The sequence below is a fragment of the Pezoporus occidentalis genome, unplaced genomic scaffold, assembly GCF_034315485.1.
Source record: "Pezoporus occidentalis ecotype Australia unplaced genomic scaffold, CSIRO_AGI_Poc_V1 ctg231, whole genome shotgun sequence".
Classification (NCBI taxonomy): domain Eukaryota; kingdom Metazoa; phylum Chordata; class Aves; order Psittaciformes; family Psittacidae; genus Pezoporus; species Pezoporus occidentalis.
The window spans coordinates 174-16,756 of record NW_026914191.1 but is presented as its reverse complement, the minus strand read 5'-3'; the positions used below and the strand labels follow the sequence as shown (position 1 = coordinate 16,756).

General features: G+C 42.5%; 1 protein-coding gene and 1 long non-coding RNA gene across 6 annotated transcripts; one reads left to right on the top strand and one right to left on the bottom strand.

The window, feature by feature from the left end:
• Positions 1-612: 612 nt before the first annotated feature.
• GMNN (geminin DNA replication inhibitor) lies at positions 613-6,936 on the bottom strand. 3 transcript variants are annotated; one of them, XM_062621681.1, is made up of 7 exons: positions 6,881-6,936; positions 6,319-6,373; positions 4,436-4,534; positions 3,924-4,053; positions 3,199-3,281; positions 3,010-3,120; positions 613-1,106 (listed from the first exon to the last, which is right to left on the bottom strand). In XM_062621681.1, exons 2-7 carry the CDS (start codon positions 6,352-6,354, stop codon positions 903-905), a joined length of 663 nt encoding a protein of 220 aa, XP_062477665.1. In that variant the 5' UTR covers positions 6,355-6,373; positions 6,881-6,936; the 3' UTR covers positions 613-902. The 3 variants fall into 3 exon arrangements, with proteins under 3 accessions (XP_062477665.1, XP_062477664.1, XP_062477666.1); XM_062621680.1 differs by lacking the exon at positions 6,881-6,936 and adding an exon at positions 6,563-6,686; XM_062621682.1 differs by lacking the exon at positions 6,881-6,936 and adding an exon at positions 6,501-6,522.
• Positions 6,937-7,195: 259 nt separating this feature from the next.
• LOC134165168 (uncharacterized) lies at positions 7,196-10,342 on the top strand. Of its 3 annotated transcripts, none has more exons than XR_009965413.1 (3): positions 7,196-7,377; positions 7,536-7,670; positions 9,529-10,342. It is a non-coding gene; the product is annotated as an uncharacterized LOC134165168 (long non-coding RNA). The 3 variants fall into 3 exon arrangements; XR_009965412.1 differs by having other exon boundaries at positions 7,196-7,425; XR_009965414.1 differs by having other exon boundaries at positions 7,217-7,254.
• Positions 10,343-16,583: the final 6,241 nt, after the last annotated feature.

Sequence of the window (16,583 nt, the reverse complement as noted above, 5' to 3'; positions counted from 1 at the left end):
TAACTTGCTTTCAACTGCAAGCATTTTTCACCTCATATGAATGCCAGATAAGATGTTCTAAGTTCCAAAGTATGCTTTATGTTCCTGTAAACCCTTCAAAACATTACTATCTTGGTAAAAAGGTGCTTTATCTTTTGGTAAATACGAGAGCAGTACACTGAAAACAGATACTGTGTCTCCAGAATAGCTCTCAAGTGCAGGCAGTTGCTTTGTCTGCATGCAATTTTTCAGTACAGCTACTACTAGGAGCAAGAACACACCACCTTTTCTTCACAAGCCAATAAATGCATTTCTAAAACACACTTTCTACTTAAGGTCTGATCTATAGATCTTGGAAAAGGCTCTCTTAAAAGACAGAGGCAATCATTTAAAAACCCAAAAAGCATAAATCTAGACTCCTTATTACCCATTTTTGACTTTCTGAAGCCTCACCAACAGCACACAGTTTTTATTCTGCTTTATCTACCAAAACCATTCTGTTCTCCAGAATTATGGAAGTCAGGAGTTAAAAACTGCCCACGTATTCACTAAAAAACTTGAAAGCTTCCATTTACATCAGTCACAACTGACTTAAATCTAGAACAAGCAATTTTCCATTCAAATAAGAGGCAGTTTTAATAATGCAAAGATTTATTTATCAACTTTCATGTATCATGTCAGACCAACCGATATTTACACAACAATTTCAAATACACAGTATTTGCATTCTATACAAGCAACTAAGCACAGCCTGTGGGAAGTTTTGGATGCAGCATCCAGGCACTCTCACTGCACATAATTCAGTTAAAACCAACATCTGTAATTCTTCCACAAGAGTTACCTATACCTGACAAGTTTTAGTATATCCTTTCAAGAGGAAGTCTGCAATTAAAAGCCACATATAGAGACCTATTTAAAGGCTGTTATTCCTGTTGCAAATTATTTGTTTCCTTTGAAGCAAGATCTGATATACTCCCCCGTACACCACATGATACTTGCGATGGTCCTTCCTCAGAAGCACTGTCTGTATCATCTGCACAGTTAAGCTCTTCATTTTCTTGTTTGGACTGCTTTAGAGCCAGACTCTCCAGTTCCTCAAGACTGTCAGGTGCTTGTCCAGTTAGCCTCTAGGAAAAACAGGAGACAGCAAATTTAATGCTTTCTACTCAACAGCCAGTGAAATAAGAATGTGCATATTAAATTAAGCAAGCTAATTATCTTCATTTGGAGATTGTTGTGTAATTAAAACATTCCTCAGTCACAAAAAACTTAAAACACTCTAGTTTAACTCAAATTGCTACCTCTAACTCACAGATCACATCTGCTGCTTTGCTGACTGTTAGGTCTTCCTTAGGTTTTATGTTAGGCAACCTAAAATACAGGAAACAGCTTCCCAAGTTAAGTATTATTATAGTACTGTATAGGTATAACTTTAGAAAAGTTACTATATAGCAGATGAGGCTCAATTTTTAAGCAGAGATAATGAAGCTACATTAAGTCTAGATGAATTAGAAGACCCAGCAGTTTCTAGCACTCACTGATCAAATTAAGAGTTCCTTATTTAAGGTGATCTACGGAAGAAAAATAGAGGACTTTAAAAGGCTGCTCTTAAGGTTTCTAGTTGTTTAATGTATCACTTAAGGCTCATTAAAACCTCAGAAGTTAGCGTGAACCACTGAGGACCTGTAGAGAAGTTCAAGTATATTAGTTCTTTAATTCCTCAAGTCATTTAACTTCGGCGGGTGGGTTAATCATAACAAGCAGCACTCCCTGAATACCAAAAAAAGTAATTCAAGTGTAGCAAATTAGTGGAGTCTCTCAAGACTGAGCTAAATAACTGAACTAAAAACTAACTTGTTTACTTCAAGTTGCTTGCAATAATTTTTCATTTTATTTCCACCTCTTCAGTCTAATCAGAACCAAAGTATTTGCCACGCATCCAGCTACATACCCCAGTTGAGAGCTCAATCCCTACAAAAACCACCTAGCTAGTAATTGTAGTATCAAGGTTCCATAGCTATATATTTATGACAGCTTCAGAGGCTGTTACAAACAACTTACTCCTGGTAGAGGAGTCATGGAATCGGTGACACAACTATATAGCCCCAAGGACTTCTCAGAGGAAGATATTCTGAAATTTACAAGTTTATGAAAACTACAGACTTAAATGCATTAGACCCTTCCACAAAACTGGCAATTCCTCAGTGAAACCCTGACTTTAGAAGGGAGAGGTGCTTCCTTCTCCCTCTTGCAGGTCCTCTTTGTGTGTCCTGGTTCCAAGTTTAGCTCCCCAAAGGGCAGAACCAGTACAAACACTTGGTTTAGCCAGCAGCCTCAGAGAGTCATAGAATAGTTAGGGTTGGAAGGGACCTTAAGATCATCTAGTTCCAACCCCCCTGCCATGGGCAGGGACACCTCACACTAACCCATGTCACCCAAGGCCTCGTCCAACCTGGTCTTGAATACTGCCAGGGATGGAGCATTCACAACTTCCCTGGGCAACCTATTCCAGTGCCTCACTACCCTAACAGGAAAGAATTTCCTCCTTATATCCAATCTAAACTTCCCCTGTTTAAGTTTTAACCTGTTACCCCTTGTCCTATCACTACAGTCCCTAATGAAGAGTCCCTCCCCAGCATCCCTATAGGCCCCCTTCAGATACTGGAAGGATGCTAAGTCTATTAAGCATTTGAATTTAAATCACCTCAAAGTGAAAAAGAACCCTTCTTTCCCTTATTACCATCTGTAACATGCAAAGCCTGTGCTATGACAATAGGTTGAATCTTCCCTTCAGGAAAAGTCACTCTTGGTACTTTCTTGTTACCCCTGTGGGTTCCAAGGTGGAAAAAAAAAAAAAATCATCTCCTAAAAGAAACTCTATGCCTCTGGATTAGAGCAATCCTACAGGAAACAGATAAGTAACTTAAAAAGGAGTGTTCTGGGAGCACACAAAAATGAAGCCGTGATTCATTAAAAGTATCTTTGCTGGCTTCTCATTTTCATTCTACAACTGAAAAGTCCTGTAAGTACCTCAATCATGCTGGTCATAAAATGCACATGTTCAGCAAGGGACATCAGCTCTTCATTTTCTTCTTTCAGGCGGGCAATTTCACCATCTTTCTGCTCAATTTCTTTGTGCAACTGAGTTCAAATAACAAAATGTTAAAACAGAAAGACACTAGCCACTAGTAAGGAAGTTCATTATCTTTTGCTAGCTACCTTTTCATTTTCTTGAAGTACTTCATACAGAGCCTTTCTCCTTTCTTCAGCCAGTTCCTTCCAATACTGAGGTGAAGGACTTTCTGAAGAAAGAAAACAACAGTGAGCCTGTGGTAAGACTGAATTTTTGGGATCACTTTAAGACATCTAATTTGTATACAAGTATTCTATAAACTGTGATAGTAAGAACTCATTCCATGTATTGCTTTCCCAGAAATCAGTTGCTTGTTTACAACTAGAAATGTAAGCTTACAATATATTAATGGCTATACAGATGGTCACATTTGCAAATATCAGTCTTTTAACATGCACTTTTTATCTTTGTACTATGTAGAAGACAGAAGTCTTATTACCAAGTCACTGTCCATATTGGGCTTAATGGTTCTGAGGAACTGCACACACCGCACACTATGCCAGAACAGGCTTTCACCTCAACTTAGTCACTTGAAAGCTCATAGCCAAGCAACGAGCTACGGGACTTCTTAACATTGTTGCACACATCACTTCTCAGCTACTGGCAACCAAACTTGTTCTTAAGCATTGGCTATCTACACTGTATTTACCATTGTACACAGAATAAGTATCAATTCCTGCTAGGCATCACCAAAAAAAAAAACAAACCACCACAAAGCCCATATCCAACTGACAAAAGGAACAGCATTTCAAGTTCTATTCCAACAGAAGCATAAAATGTGCAAGAGAACATTTCAGGAATTACCACATACCTTTTATCATGAGATCTATGGCTTCAACAGCATCATTAATATTTTCACTTTCTTGCTCCTTTACCACAGACACCCCAGCTTTACAAGCCTTTGAGGTTAACTTGCATTTCCTTTTGACTGAAGACTTCTTCTACATAGAACACAGGCAGGTTTAACTTCAGAGCAATGTTTCAGCTTTTTTAAAAAAGAAACCAAAGACTTGTAAATCTGCTCACTATGACTGAAAACATGTCTTCATAAGCCCTGCTTTCTTCATATTATAGTTCTAATTTACAGACATCTTCCTTGATAACCATAGGTTTAACAAAAGAAAACTAGCAAACATTTTTCTGAAGTACTTGGAAATTGCTAGTTAATACTGTCAATTATTAAAACAATAATAAGCTTAAGTTGTGTCGTACTTATTAGCATATTAGGTTTTTCAAATATATTGGTTTTCAGTTAAGAGCTCAAAAGCATTTCACTACAAGTAGAAATAATTACACATCTACAAGCTATCTTTTAATTCATACCTCATTACGTCTGCCTACCAGGCAACCTGTTGCTGAAGGCTGGATCATTTTAAGAGTCCGTCTTGGGGCAGCACTGCTTGTGGTGTCTGTGAGGTATTTCTAGAAAGAAGAATAAAGCTTCAGACATTTGCCACTTATCTCTCCATGGAATGAAGCTTCTGAATTTGTCATGTTTCTATTACGGTAACACATGGTTCATCTTTTCAAAACAAAAAGATGATACCCTAGCCTATGTTAAGGCTTGTGTAAAAGAAAGCTAGTTATCTGTAGCAGAGATGGATCTTAATCACAAGAAGCTATGCTTAGTCCTTGCCTCTGGGAAGCCCCCTTCACAAAGGAACTTGAAAAATTCTTCCAGCAGAAATATTCCAACTGGATTTCAAGGCCAGTTACGATGCAGTGACACACAAACTTTAGCTGAAGCTCTCAAAGTTGTATTTGACAACAGCAGTCTTATGACTTCAGGGGACACAGACCAAAGTGACTGCAACTGCAAGTTTATGCGGCTAAGTCACAGGCAGTACCTGCTTTGGTTACCTGTGAACACACCCTCAAGCGGCGTTCATTTAAATATATGGGTTGCTTCGATTACCCATTAAAAGAGATCTAAAGCTTCCTTGCTTCGATCCAGACATACTATTGTTTCATATAAATAGTATGTTTATCATCTTTTCTGTCATGCATAAATACCTCTTTCCTGCATTAAAGCTTTCTGATTGGGTTGGTTACACAGCCACCATGAAACAGCAAACAATGGCAGACAACCTAGCAAGACTAGCCAGAGCACAATGCCATACCAGCGTGAGAAAGTTCCCGATTCACACTGTACTTGAGTTGACAAGAGCTTGCATTTCCCACGGTAGTTTCTGCCACCAATCACCCTACTATTAAACTAAAGGCCAAACAGTAACTGCTGTGGGCATAGAAGGCACACGGTGTCAGGCACTGCTTGCTGCTATTGAGGGTTAAAGTTAAGTATACTCTACCAAGAAATTATTAAGTAATACATGAGTTAACACACTGAAAGCACAAAAAGCCACACTGAGAAACGTATACCCTAGAGTCACTACAGGACAAGATTACCATGTGCGTAAGTCAGACTTTACAATTGGCAATTTTCATTAATACCAGAGGTTTTCATTACAATAACTCCTCATTATAGAAGACTACTAGCCTCTATTTGCATTTGCACTATTCCACTTAGGGCCTACATTAAAAGGTTTAACAAAGGAACACTGTAACAAGAGTAGAATAAGTATAAAATTCAGTAACTTCTTATAAGCCACCTCTTAAAAAAATCTGTATTATTTAAGCATTTCCACCAATTCCACAGCAACTATGATTCATGAGGGTGACTTCAAAAACATAACTGCCTGCATGAATACTTCAGTTAAAGCATGCTCAAGCCAAGACCGATTTAACTCTTCAGCCCTATTTAAGGACAAACTGCAGAACCCACTCTACACCCCCTCAGCAGCCAGACTGATTCAGTAACCAAATTAGGGCAGGTAGTCAGTACCTAAAAACCTAAGTCACATGGAAAGACAGCACACTCAGTGCTGAAGTAAAAAGGCCTTGTTGAGCAGTAAGAAAAAAGCAGCCTTAACCTCGTATGCCCAAGCAGGACAGTGTTCCCAAGCCACGCTGCCTGCCATGAGGATACCCAAGCCAACAGGTCATAAGCCAGGTGGAAGCACATTGCAACAGATCCCCTTTCTATTCCTTCAGTAGATACGAAACACGTGCCAGAGGGACCATTTCCTACAGAACTGAGCACAAACCTCATAACAAAGGAAATCCCGTGTTTGAGATGCTCTTGATAACCTTTTAATTTTCCACCCCATCTGCCCCATACTCTAGCTTCAAGACTTCAAAGCCTATACCTGCAAAGGTCCTGTTTTTTCTGCGTTCTGTTTCATTTTGGAATTTATAGGGTCACTGAAAAAAAAAGAAAAAAATAATTATTAACGCTCAGCTACAACGCAAGCACGGGGACACTAGCTACAGGCCACTACAGCTTCAGCTCATCAACTTCTATGGCAGCATTAAACATTCAGTCGTGAACCGCGCGGCTCTCGGGGTCCCTTCCCGACACAGGCACTGGAAACGCAAAGCCCGAGGACACACCCCGCGTCGCTGACACCGTCTTTCCCACAGCAGCCCACGGCAGACATCACCACGAACCACAGTCCCGCTGTCCCTTCCTACACGGATGAGAAGCGGCAGAGCGCCTCAGCCGCACGCCCAAGATGGCGGAAAGACCCCCACCTCCCCCACCACTCCCGCCAAGCAAGCCTGCAGCGCCCCTCCCAGCCCGCCGCCGCGGCCAATGGGGAAGCGAGGCAGGAGCCCGCCAAGACCCAAAAGCCGCCATGAAAACGTGCGCCCACCTCGCTCCCAAAACCTTCGCCGAGACGGAGAGCGGCCCCCACCTCCTCAACCCACCGCGTACACCCAGCGAACTCCCCGACCTCGGCCCGGCTCACCACCACCAGCCGTTTACGCGCAGCTGCAGCTCAGAGCGCACACAACTGCCTGCCCGCTAGTGCTCGGCGTACGGCTTTAAGGAGCGCGGAGAACGGGGGGGGGGGGCCACGGCCACGTGATCAGATGCCGCTCTCCGAGCCAATCGTGAGCCGCGCTCTTTCATCCAGCCGACGGAGCCACGCCCCGTGGGCCAATGGCGGGAGGACGGAGAGCGAGGAGGGCGAGCGGGCGGTCTGAGGGGCCCTGAGGCGGGTGGGATAAGGGGGAGCATAGATCGGGTGGAGCAACTGCTGCTGGAGGCGGTCCGAGGAGAGATCCTCACCTTTAGAAAGGTGAGAGGGACACTCGGAGTAGAGCGCTGGGGTATGAGACACTTCAGCTGTGAACCACGCGTCCTGGCCCTGCCAAGTGCCTTGGGGAGCGGCACAGAGCTGTCTGGTGCAGTCTGCGCCTAGGTGTTACCTCATACTCGACGAGAAAGAAATACTGAGACTCGTATTGAGGTTTTAGAAAACAAGCATTCTTTATTTAGTGCTGGGGACACGGCGGATTGCTCCACGTACCGTGTCAAACTACAAAACGAGTCTTAAGAGAGTATTGCGCCGAATTTTAGGTACTATTTTGGCGACCCAGCTGGAACAAATGCTTCTAGACCTCTATGGACCCTGGGACTGCAGAACGTCCAGCTGGCACCGAGGACTTCCTTGGGAAGAACCCTGATTCCTGAGAGCTTGAAGTAAGACCCCTGGTGAGTACAAAAGGTATTTTTTATGGAAATTCCCATCCACCTAAGCCATGAGGATTTATCCTACACAGCAGTTGGATATTTTGGGTTTCTTGTGCACTAGGTTTGGTAATTGTGGGCTGGAGTCCCACCAAAGAGCTCTTTTGACTTATGTGTTAAATTTGTTGTTTTTAGTTGCACATTGTAAGTGTGACATAAGGGGTAATAAGCCTTCGAGGGTGGGGGGATTTTAAAGAAATCTCCCTTGGGATGTCTTCTGAAACGCTGGGAAAAGATTGGAGGACCCCAAGGAGGGACTGCAAGGAGACAAGGTCAAATTAAATATTGGTATCATTGGTGGCTGCTGTACAAATTAGTGGAGAGAAATGGCCGAAGAGTGGAACACTGGATTATGATATGTTGTTACAGTCAGTGTTGGTTTTGAAAAGAGAGGGAAAGTGGGATGATGAATTGTGATATGTTTTCCACTTTGTGGTATCTCCCACTGATCTCTTAGGAAACAGAAGAAGCAGTACTCCCAATTGTGGGGGCTGGAGAAATACCTGTGAGATTGAGACATGCCAAAGTAGTAAGAGTTAAGCTTAGACCAGGATCAATACAGGCAAGGTTGAAACAGTATGCTTTAAAATTAGAATCTAGAATGGCATTAGTGCCAATCATTCAGAGATTTCTTAGATACCATTTGTTAAAGGATTGTAAATCTAAATACAGTACCAGTGGAAAAGGCAGATGGAAAGAACCTTAAGTTAGTTCAAGACTTAAGGGCAACAAATAAGATCGTCCAAGATACTCATCCTGTAATAGCCAACCCATACACTTTATTAACTGCCCTTATGGGGGGAGCAAGGTTGGTTTACAGCTTTAGATAAAAGCTGCCTTATTCTGCACACCTCTTGATTTAGAGAGTCAGGAGCTATTTGCTTTTGTGCAGGAAAACCCTGAGGATGGGAGGAAAACGCAATACACATGGACAGTCCTTCCACAAGGGTTCGAGGGTAGCCATATAATGTTTGGAAACCAAGTAGCTAAGGAGTTGAAATTACTGAGACAAGAAAATACAGACGGGATGGTGCTGCAGTATGTAGATGATACACTAATAGCAGCAGAACTTCAAGAACAGTGTACCATATTGACTATCAGCCTGTTACATTTTCTGGGACTCAGCAGATATAGGATATCGAAGGAGAAAGCACAAATTGTGCAAGAAACTAACCTGCTTGGGCCTTGAGATTATAAAAGGGAAAAGACAGCTGAGCACAGAACGAAAGGAGGCCATCTGTCGCCTGCCGGCGCCACAGAGTACCTGTGAATTGCAAGCATTTCTAGGAATGGTCGCATGGTGTCGCCTGTGTATTGCAAATTACGGGCTTTTAGTTAAACTGTTACATGAGATGCTAAAGAACGACTGTAAAACGCCCATCTGGAAGGGACAGAAAAAAGGGCTGTGTTTAAAAGATTAAAACAAGTACTGACGAAAGCTCCTCCCTGATCCCACTAAAGCTGTTGAATTGTTCACTTATGAAAGGCAGGGAGTAGCACTGGGAGCTTTATGACAGCTTCTGGGAAATTCAAGATGAGCTGTGACGTATTTTTCCAAACAATTGGACACTGTAAGCCAAGGATGGCCAGGATGTTTAAAGTCTGTTGTAGCAACAGTACTGTTAATACACAAGGCTAGTAAGATCACTTTGGGACAGTAAATGATAGTATATGTTCCACATACGGTTCTTCTTACTGGAGCAGAAAAGAGCGCATTGGTTGTCCCCTAGCAGCATCTTGAAATACCAAATGGTATTGTTGGAACAGAATGATGTCGTGCTCAAAACAACTGCCATTGTCAATCCTGCCATGTTTCTTTCAGCCCAGCTGATAGAAGGGGTATCTGAGCATGACTGTCTACAGACCATTGAAGAAGCCTGCTCCAGTTGTCCAGACTTGAAGGATGCTCCATTAGGAAAACTGGACTACGAACTATATAACATAAGAACGATATGGAGCTGTTGGATCAAGTCCAGAGGAAGGCCACAAGGATTGTAAGAGGGCTGCAGCACCTCCCACAGGAAGACAGGCTGAGAAAATTTGGGCTGTTCAGCCTGGAGAAGAGAAGGCTGTGTGGGGACCTCATAGCAGCCTTCCAGTATCTGAAGGGGGCCTATAACGATGCTGGAGAGGGACTCTTCATCAGGGATTGTAGCAATAGGACAAGGGGTAATGGGTTAAAAGTTAAATTGGAAGTTTAGGTTAGATATAAGGAAGAAGTTCTTTACTGTGAAGGTGGTGAGGCACTGGAATGGGTTGCCCAAAGAAGTGGTAAATGCTGACAGTGTTCAAGGCTAGGTTGGACAGAGCCTTTGGCAACATGGTCTGGTGTGAGGAGTCCCTGTCCATAGCAGGGGGGTTGGAACTTGATGATCTTAAGGTCCTTTCCAACACAAACCATTCTATGATTCTGTATACAGATGGTAGTATTTTTATGTGAGAACAAAGCATATGTTGGGCTATGCAGTGATTGCTGCATGTAACAGAGGTGAAGGTCCTTCTCCTGAAAACATCAGCACAAAAGGCAGAACTGGTAGCTGTCACCCATACCTTGGAATTGAGCAAAGGAAAAGTTGTCTGTATTTGGATGGACCTTTGGAGTAGTTCATGCCCATGAAGCCGTACGGAAAGAAAGAGGATTATGCCTGACCATTATATCATGCTTGACCAATCTCTTAGCCTTTTATGAGGAAATAACACAGTGGATGGATGATGGCAGAGCAGTGGATGTGGTCTACCTTGACTTCAGCAAAGCATTTGACACAGTCTCCCACAGCATCCTCACAGCTAAATTGAGGAAGTGTGGTCTGGATGATCAGGTAGTGAGGTGGACTGTGAACTGGCTGAAGGAGAGAAGCCAGAGAGTTGTAGTCTATGGGGCGGAGTCTAGTTGGAGGCCTGTAACTAGTGGAGTGCCTCAAGGGTCAGTACTGGGACCAGTATTATTTAATATATTCATCAATGATTTAGACGAGGGAATTGAGTGTACTATCAGCAAGTTTGCTGATGACACTAAGCTGGGAGGAGTGGCTGACACGCCAGAAGGCTGTGCTGCCATCCAGCGAGACCTGGACAGGCTGGAGAGTTGGGCAGGGAATAACTGGATGAAATATAACAAGGGAAAGTGTAGAGTCCTGCATCTGGGCAGGAACAACCCCAGGTTCCAGTATAGGTTGGGGAACGACCTGTTAGAGAGCAGTGTAGGGGAGAGGGACCTGGGGGTCCTAGTGGACGACAGGATGACCATGAGCCAACACTGTGCCCTTGTGGCCAAGAAGGCCAATGGCATCCTGGGGTGTATTAGAAGAGGGGTGGTTAGTAGGTCGAGAGAGGTCCTCCTTCCCCTCTATTCTGCCCTGGTGAGACCTCATCTGGAATATTGTGTCCAGTTCTGGGCCCCTCAGTTCAAGAAGGACAGGGACCTGCTGGAGAGAGTCCAGCGCAGGGCAACCAAGATGATTAAGGGAGTGGAGCATCTCCCTTATAAGGAAAGACTGAGGGAGCTGGGTCTCTATAGTTCAGAGAAGAAGAGACTGAGGGGTGACCTTATTAGTGTATATAAATATATAAAGGGGGAGTGTCATGAGGATGGAGCCAGGCTCTACTCAGTGGCAAACAGTGATAGGACAAGGGGTAATGGGTACAAACTGGAACACAAGAGGTTCCACTTAAACTTGAGAAGAAACTTCTTCTCAGTGAGGGTGACAGAGCACTGGAACAGGCTGCCCAGGGAGGTTGTGGAGTCTTCTTCCCTGGAGACATTCAAAAGTCACCTGGACACATTCCTGTGTAACATTATCTAGGTGTTCCTGCTCCAGCAGGGGGATTGGACTAGATGACCTTTTGAGGTCCCCACAGTACTGTGGTACTGTGATACTTTCAGCACAAGGGACTGAGGTCAAAGATGCTGACCACATTAGTTAGACAGTGTCAGACTTCCTAGAAGGAAAGCTATTATGCACTGTAAAGCCCATCGATTGTGAAAAACCATTCAAGAACTGGGAAACAGATAAGCAGATTTAGCGACAAAAGCGGCTGTAGAAAGAGGCGTTGAAATGGAAGGTGAAGTGTTAGCTCTACTGCCAGAAAAAAGGACTTATTTTAACTGAAAACCCCAAACATGACCTTCAAGATGGAAAACTAATTGACACTTTACTAGCACAAAACCAGGAAAAGGGATGGGCAGTGACCCCTAATGGACAAATGGTAATACCCTACTTTCTGATGAGAAAAATCATGAAAGAGGAACATGTTAGAGTACACTGGGGATTTAAAAATTGATTGAAACACCTACATAAAACTGTTATTAGCCAAAATACAATAGAAGTTGTGAGATCTGTTACAGAGAGAGATGAAATTTGTAGTAAAAATAATCCTAACACTCAGAATAAAATGTTATTAGGAACCAATAAACAAGATAATTTACCCAGAGAGTTTTGGAAAATAGATTTTAGCAAACTGCCAAGAAAAGGGGGATGGAAATATTCGCTTGTTCTAATAGACACATTTACTGGCTGGCCAGAAGCCTTCTCATGCACACTGAAAGAGTGAGAGAAGTGGTAAAATGCTATTAAAAGAAATTTTCCCATTATTTGAAATTACTTTGGGAATGTCATCAGATAGGGGATCGCATTTTATAGCAGAAGTTCAACAAATGAGTAAAATATTGGGAATTTCTTGGGATTTGCATACACCATATAGACCTCAGTCAAGTGGAATGGTAGAAAGAATAACACAAAACTCAGCTGGAAAAAAGATGTCAGGAAACATTTATGACTTGTGTACAGGCTCTGTCTCTTGCTTGGTGAGAATAAGGCTTAATATACACTTATCTCTAATCCAAAATATTACCCAATTCCTGTACAAAAATGAGATTGTTGGATTCACACCCAGTGCCTAAGGATTCTAGTCCAAGGTTATCCTTAATAGGAATCCCACTTCCACTTAATGGCTCTTGGACAAATAGCACATTTTGGAGCAATACCGCTCTTAAAAAGATCCAGTGTCAAGAAGCGTGAAACATAATGGAAAAAAACACAATTATATTAGAAGAAAATAGTACATGGACCTGTTAAGTAAGTTCAGGAAATGGTATCTCTGTGGGAAAACTCTCATGTTGTAACGAGATGCTGTTTTAACATGGCAAAGATAGACCCTGAATTTCAATGACTGAATTACACTGGTCTTCTAGTTCCTGCAGGAACAGGATGTTATTGACTGTGTGGCACAACTGCTCAGAAAATATTACCCTAGGATGGAGAGGAGCATGGACCTTTGGAGCTTTAGTTCCTAACATAACAATTATTGAGAGACCATACCCACAAGGAGTACAGTAAACAGGGTTCATAGTGCTTTAGCTGACAGAGCCCATGGGTTCAGTGGTTTTATGAGATGGTTCTTCCCATGGCTTGGGGTAACTGAATTAGAGAAAACCATAATAAACATTTCAACAGTAATAGAAAACATTGAAAAGAAAACCGTTTGTGCCATATAGGCTTTGCAGATTAAAGTATCTAGCCTGTCAAAAGTAGTGATCCAAAGCAGGTTGGCCCTAGATTTGTTATTGACTTCACAAGGTGGTGTTTGTACCATCATAAATACAGCTATTGCATGTATATTGATCAAAGTGGCAGAATTACTACAGATTTGGAAGAGATCTGGGATTGCACTAAAATTTTACATGACGTTACCACAGATTACACTTCTTGCGTATTCCAATCAATACAGGATAAATTTACCTCTTGGCTGCCAAACTTGTCCTGGTTAAAATTTTTTTGTTGTTGGAATAATCTTGATTATCCTAATTTGTATCCTTGCCTGTATGGTGATACAACATTGTAGTTGTTATATTCAAATATGGTTTAAAATTAGGTACAAAAGTTTAGTATGAGGGTCTCTGATGACAATCCATCAAAAACTCTCATGAGAAAAGGGCAGACTTGATCCCTTGAATTATTTGTAACATACTTGATTCTGAGTATGTAGCTTCTATAAATAATTAACCTGGAGGCAAGGTCTTGTTTTGAAACATCTGCAATAAACAATGACAAATCAACATTCTGAAGAACAAAACAAGAAAGATGAGAAGAACCTGGTTTCCACAGAAGGAACTGTAACCAGTTCAGACTGGTAGTGTGCAATCAACTACCTTGACAAGTTCTGCAACACGTCTGAACAGCACAAGCTCATCATCAGAGTTTAACTGAAGGACACTGTGTACAGACCCTAAAAGACCACCAGAGCCCCTCAAATGACCCCAGCCTCAATTAATGGTATATGCGGAATGTGAATGTAAATATTTTAATTAGTTCTTGGGAGAGACTGCCTCTTTCCAAGAAATGTGTTGCATATGCATGTTTTGTACAATAAAAGGAATGAATTTTGTGTAACTCAGTGGACATGCTAGGTGGAGCAATCCCGTGTGTTCCCAGCACCGAATAAAGAATACCTGCTTTCTAAAACTCCAGAACAAGTCTTGGAGAGTATTTCTTTTGCACCAAATTTTAGGTAACAGGGCTTGAGTCACCTGGACCAAGTAAAGCTGTAGGAAATGAAAGACACAAGCACTGCCTTGTGCTCATCTTAGCTATTGAAAGATTGCATAGAAGGTCTACTGGTTCCATATTCAAAATCTCCCTGTAGCTTGAAAGCAGATGGAAAGTCTGTCTGACTGCTTTGTCACTCCCCAAACTCACTGTATTTTGTAAAGATACTGTACCAAACTGAATTGAACCATGTATCCACTTCATTGTCATCACTCCTATCTAAATACAGTACAAGTTGCAAAAAAAAAAGGGGCAAAAATTAACATGGTTAAGCCACAGCAACTGATAAACAATAATTTTGCATATGATATAGACTATATTTCTCCATTAATTATGCTGTTAAGATTGTTAAGGTTGTTAGGAGCCACTTTATGATTATGTTCTTGCAAATATTTGCACTTTTATCTTTTATTTATGATAATAGAATCTTCTGCTGACTTGTGAGTAAATAGTTGTACAGTTAAGGACACATTCCTTGCAGTGAAGGTCTCATAGGTAGTTTAGAGCAGCTATCAACCTTTTTCCAGGCAACTTGATGGAGCTATTAGAAATTGGGATCATTACAGACAGAAGCAGTTATTTAGCATTCCACTCTGTCAGCCTTCTGTTTGTGAAGAAACTGTATAGTACTTAGGAGCATGTGATGGTCTGATGAAACAAAAAAGGGCAGAATATAAATAAGGATGAATTAGGAAATCTGTAAACAAGGATAAGGAAATAAAGCTAATATCTCTTGCATAAACTTGTTCAGTTTCCCACTGAGCCATTTAAACTTTCATCGCCCACAATATCCTTTGGAAAATACTTCTAGAGTTGTCTAAAGAACCTCCTCCTTTTTTTTTAGGAGGGGGAAACTAGTAGTATTATACAAAAATCTCACAAAAAGGAATCATAGAATAGGGTTGGAAAGGACATTAAGATCATCAAGTTCCAACCCCCCTGCCATGGGCAGGGACGCCTCACTCTCAAAAATGTCACCCAAGGCTCTGTGCAACCTGGCCTCAAACACTGCCAGGGATGGAGCATTCACAGCTTCCCTGGGCAACCCATTCCAGTGCCTCACCACCCTTACAGGAAAGAACTTCTTCCTTGTATCCAATCTAAACTTCCCCTGTTTAAGTTTTAACCCATTACTCCTTGTCCTATCACTACAGTCCCTAATGAAGAGTCCCTCCCCAGCATCCTTGTAGGCCCCCTTCAGATACTGGAAGGCTGCTATGAGGTCTCCACGCAGCCTTCTCTTCTCCAGGCTGAACAGCCCCAACTTCCTCAGCCTGTCTTCATACAGGAGGTGCTCCAGTCCCCTGATCATCCTTGTGGCCTTCCTCTGGACTTGTTCCAACAGTTCCATGTCCTTTTTATGTTGAGGACACCAGAACTGCACAAACTTAATTTCCACTTTGAAAATCACATCAGCAAATACAATTTCCTTGATAACTACAAACTCAGATACTTTATTGTAATAATTCCTGGTTCTATGACTGAAGGTTAACTTTAAATAGGGGTTATGGCATTTATATGCAAAATTCTGTCAACCCAGTGCTAGGAAAATACATATTTATTCAGACTGAGTGCAATATCGCAGAATCCCAAGGGTTGGCAGGGACCTCAAAAGATCATCTAGTCCAACCCTCCTGCAAGAGCAGGGTAACCTAGAGTACATCACACAGGAACTTGTCCCGGCGGGCCTTGAGTATCTCCAGCGTAGGAGACTCCACAACCCCCCTGTGCAACGTGTTCCAGTGATCTGTCACTCTCACAGTAAAGAAAGTTTTCCTGATGCTCACATGGAACCTCCTATGCTCCAGTTTACACCCATTGCCCCTTGTCCCACCACTGGACATCATTGAAAAAAACCTAGCTCCATCACCCCGACACTCACCCTTTACGTATTTGTAAACAGTCTCCTCTTCTCCAAGCTAAAGAGTCCCAGCTCCCTCAGTCTCTCCTCATGAGAGAGATGTTCCATTCCCTTAATCATCTTCGTGGCTCTGCGCTGGACTTTTTCAAGCAATTCCCTGTCCTTCTTGAACTGTGGGGCCCAGAACTGGACACAATATTCTAGATGCGGTCCCACCAAGGCAGAGTAGAGGGGGAGGAGAACCTCTCTTGACCTACTAACCACACCCTTTCTAATGCACCCTAGGATGCCATTGGCCTTCTTGGCCACAAGGGCACATTGCTGGCTCATGGTCATCCTCCTGTCCACCAGGACCCCCAGGTCCCTTTCCCCTTCACTACTGTCCAGCAGGTCAGCCCCCAACCTGTACTGGTACATGGGGTTGTTCTTCCCCAGATGCAAGACTCTACACTTGCCCTTGTTGAATTTCAT

Coding starts and splice junctions, on each gene's coding strand:
- GMNN (XM_062621680.1), bottom strand. CDS start 6,609: ATGTCTGCCGTGGGCTGCTGTGGGAAAGACGGTGTCAGCGACGCGGG. Junction 6,374..6,562: donor GACGGTGTCAGCGACGCGGG/GTGTGTCCTCGG, acceptor TTTTTTTTTCAG/TGACCCTATAAATTCCAAAA. Junction 1,107..3,009: donor TTATGACCAGCATGATTGAG/GTACTTACAGGA, acceptor TGTTTTTCCTAG/AGGCTAACTGGACAAGCACC.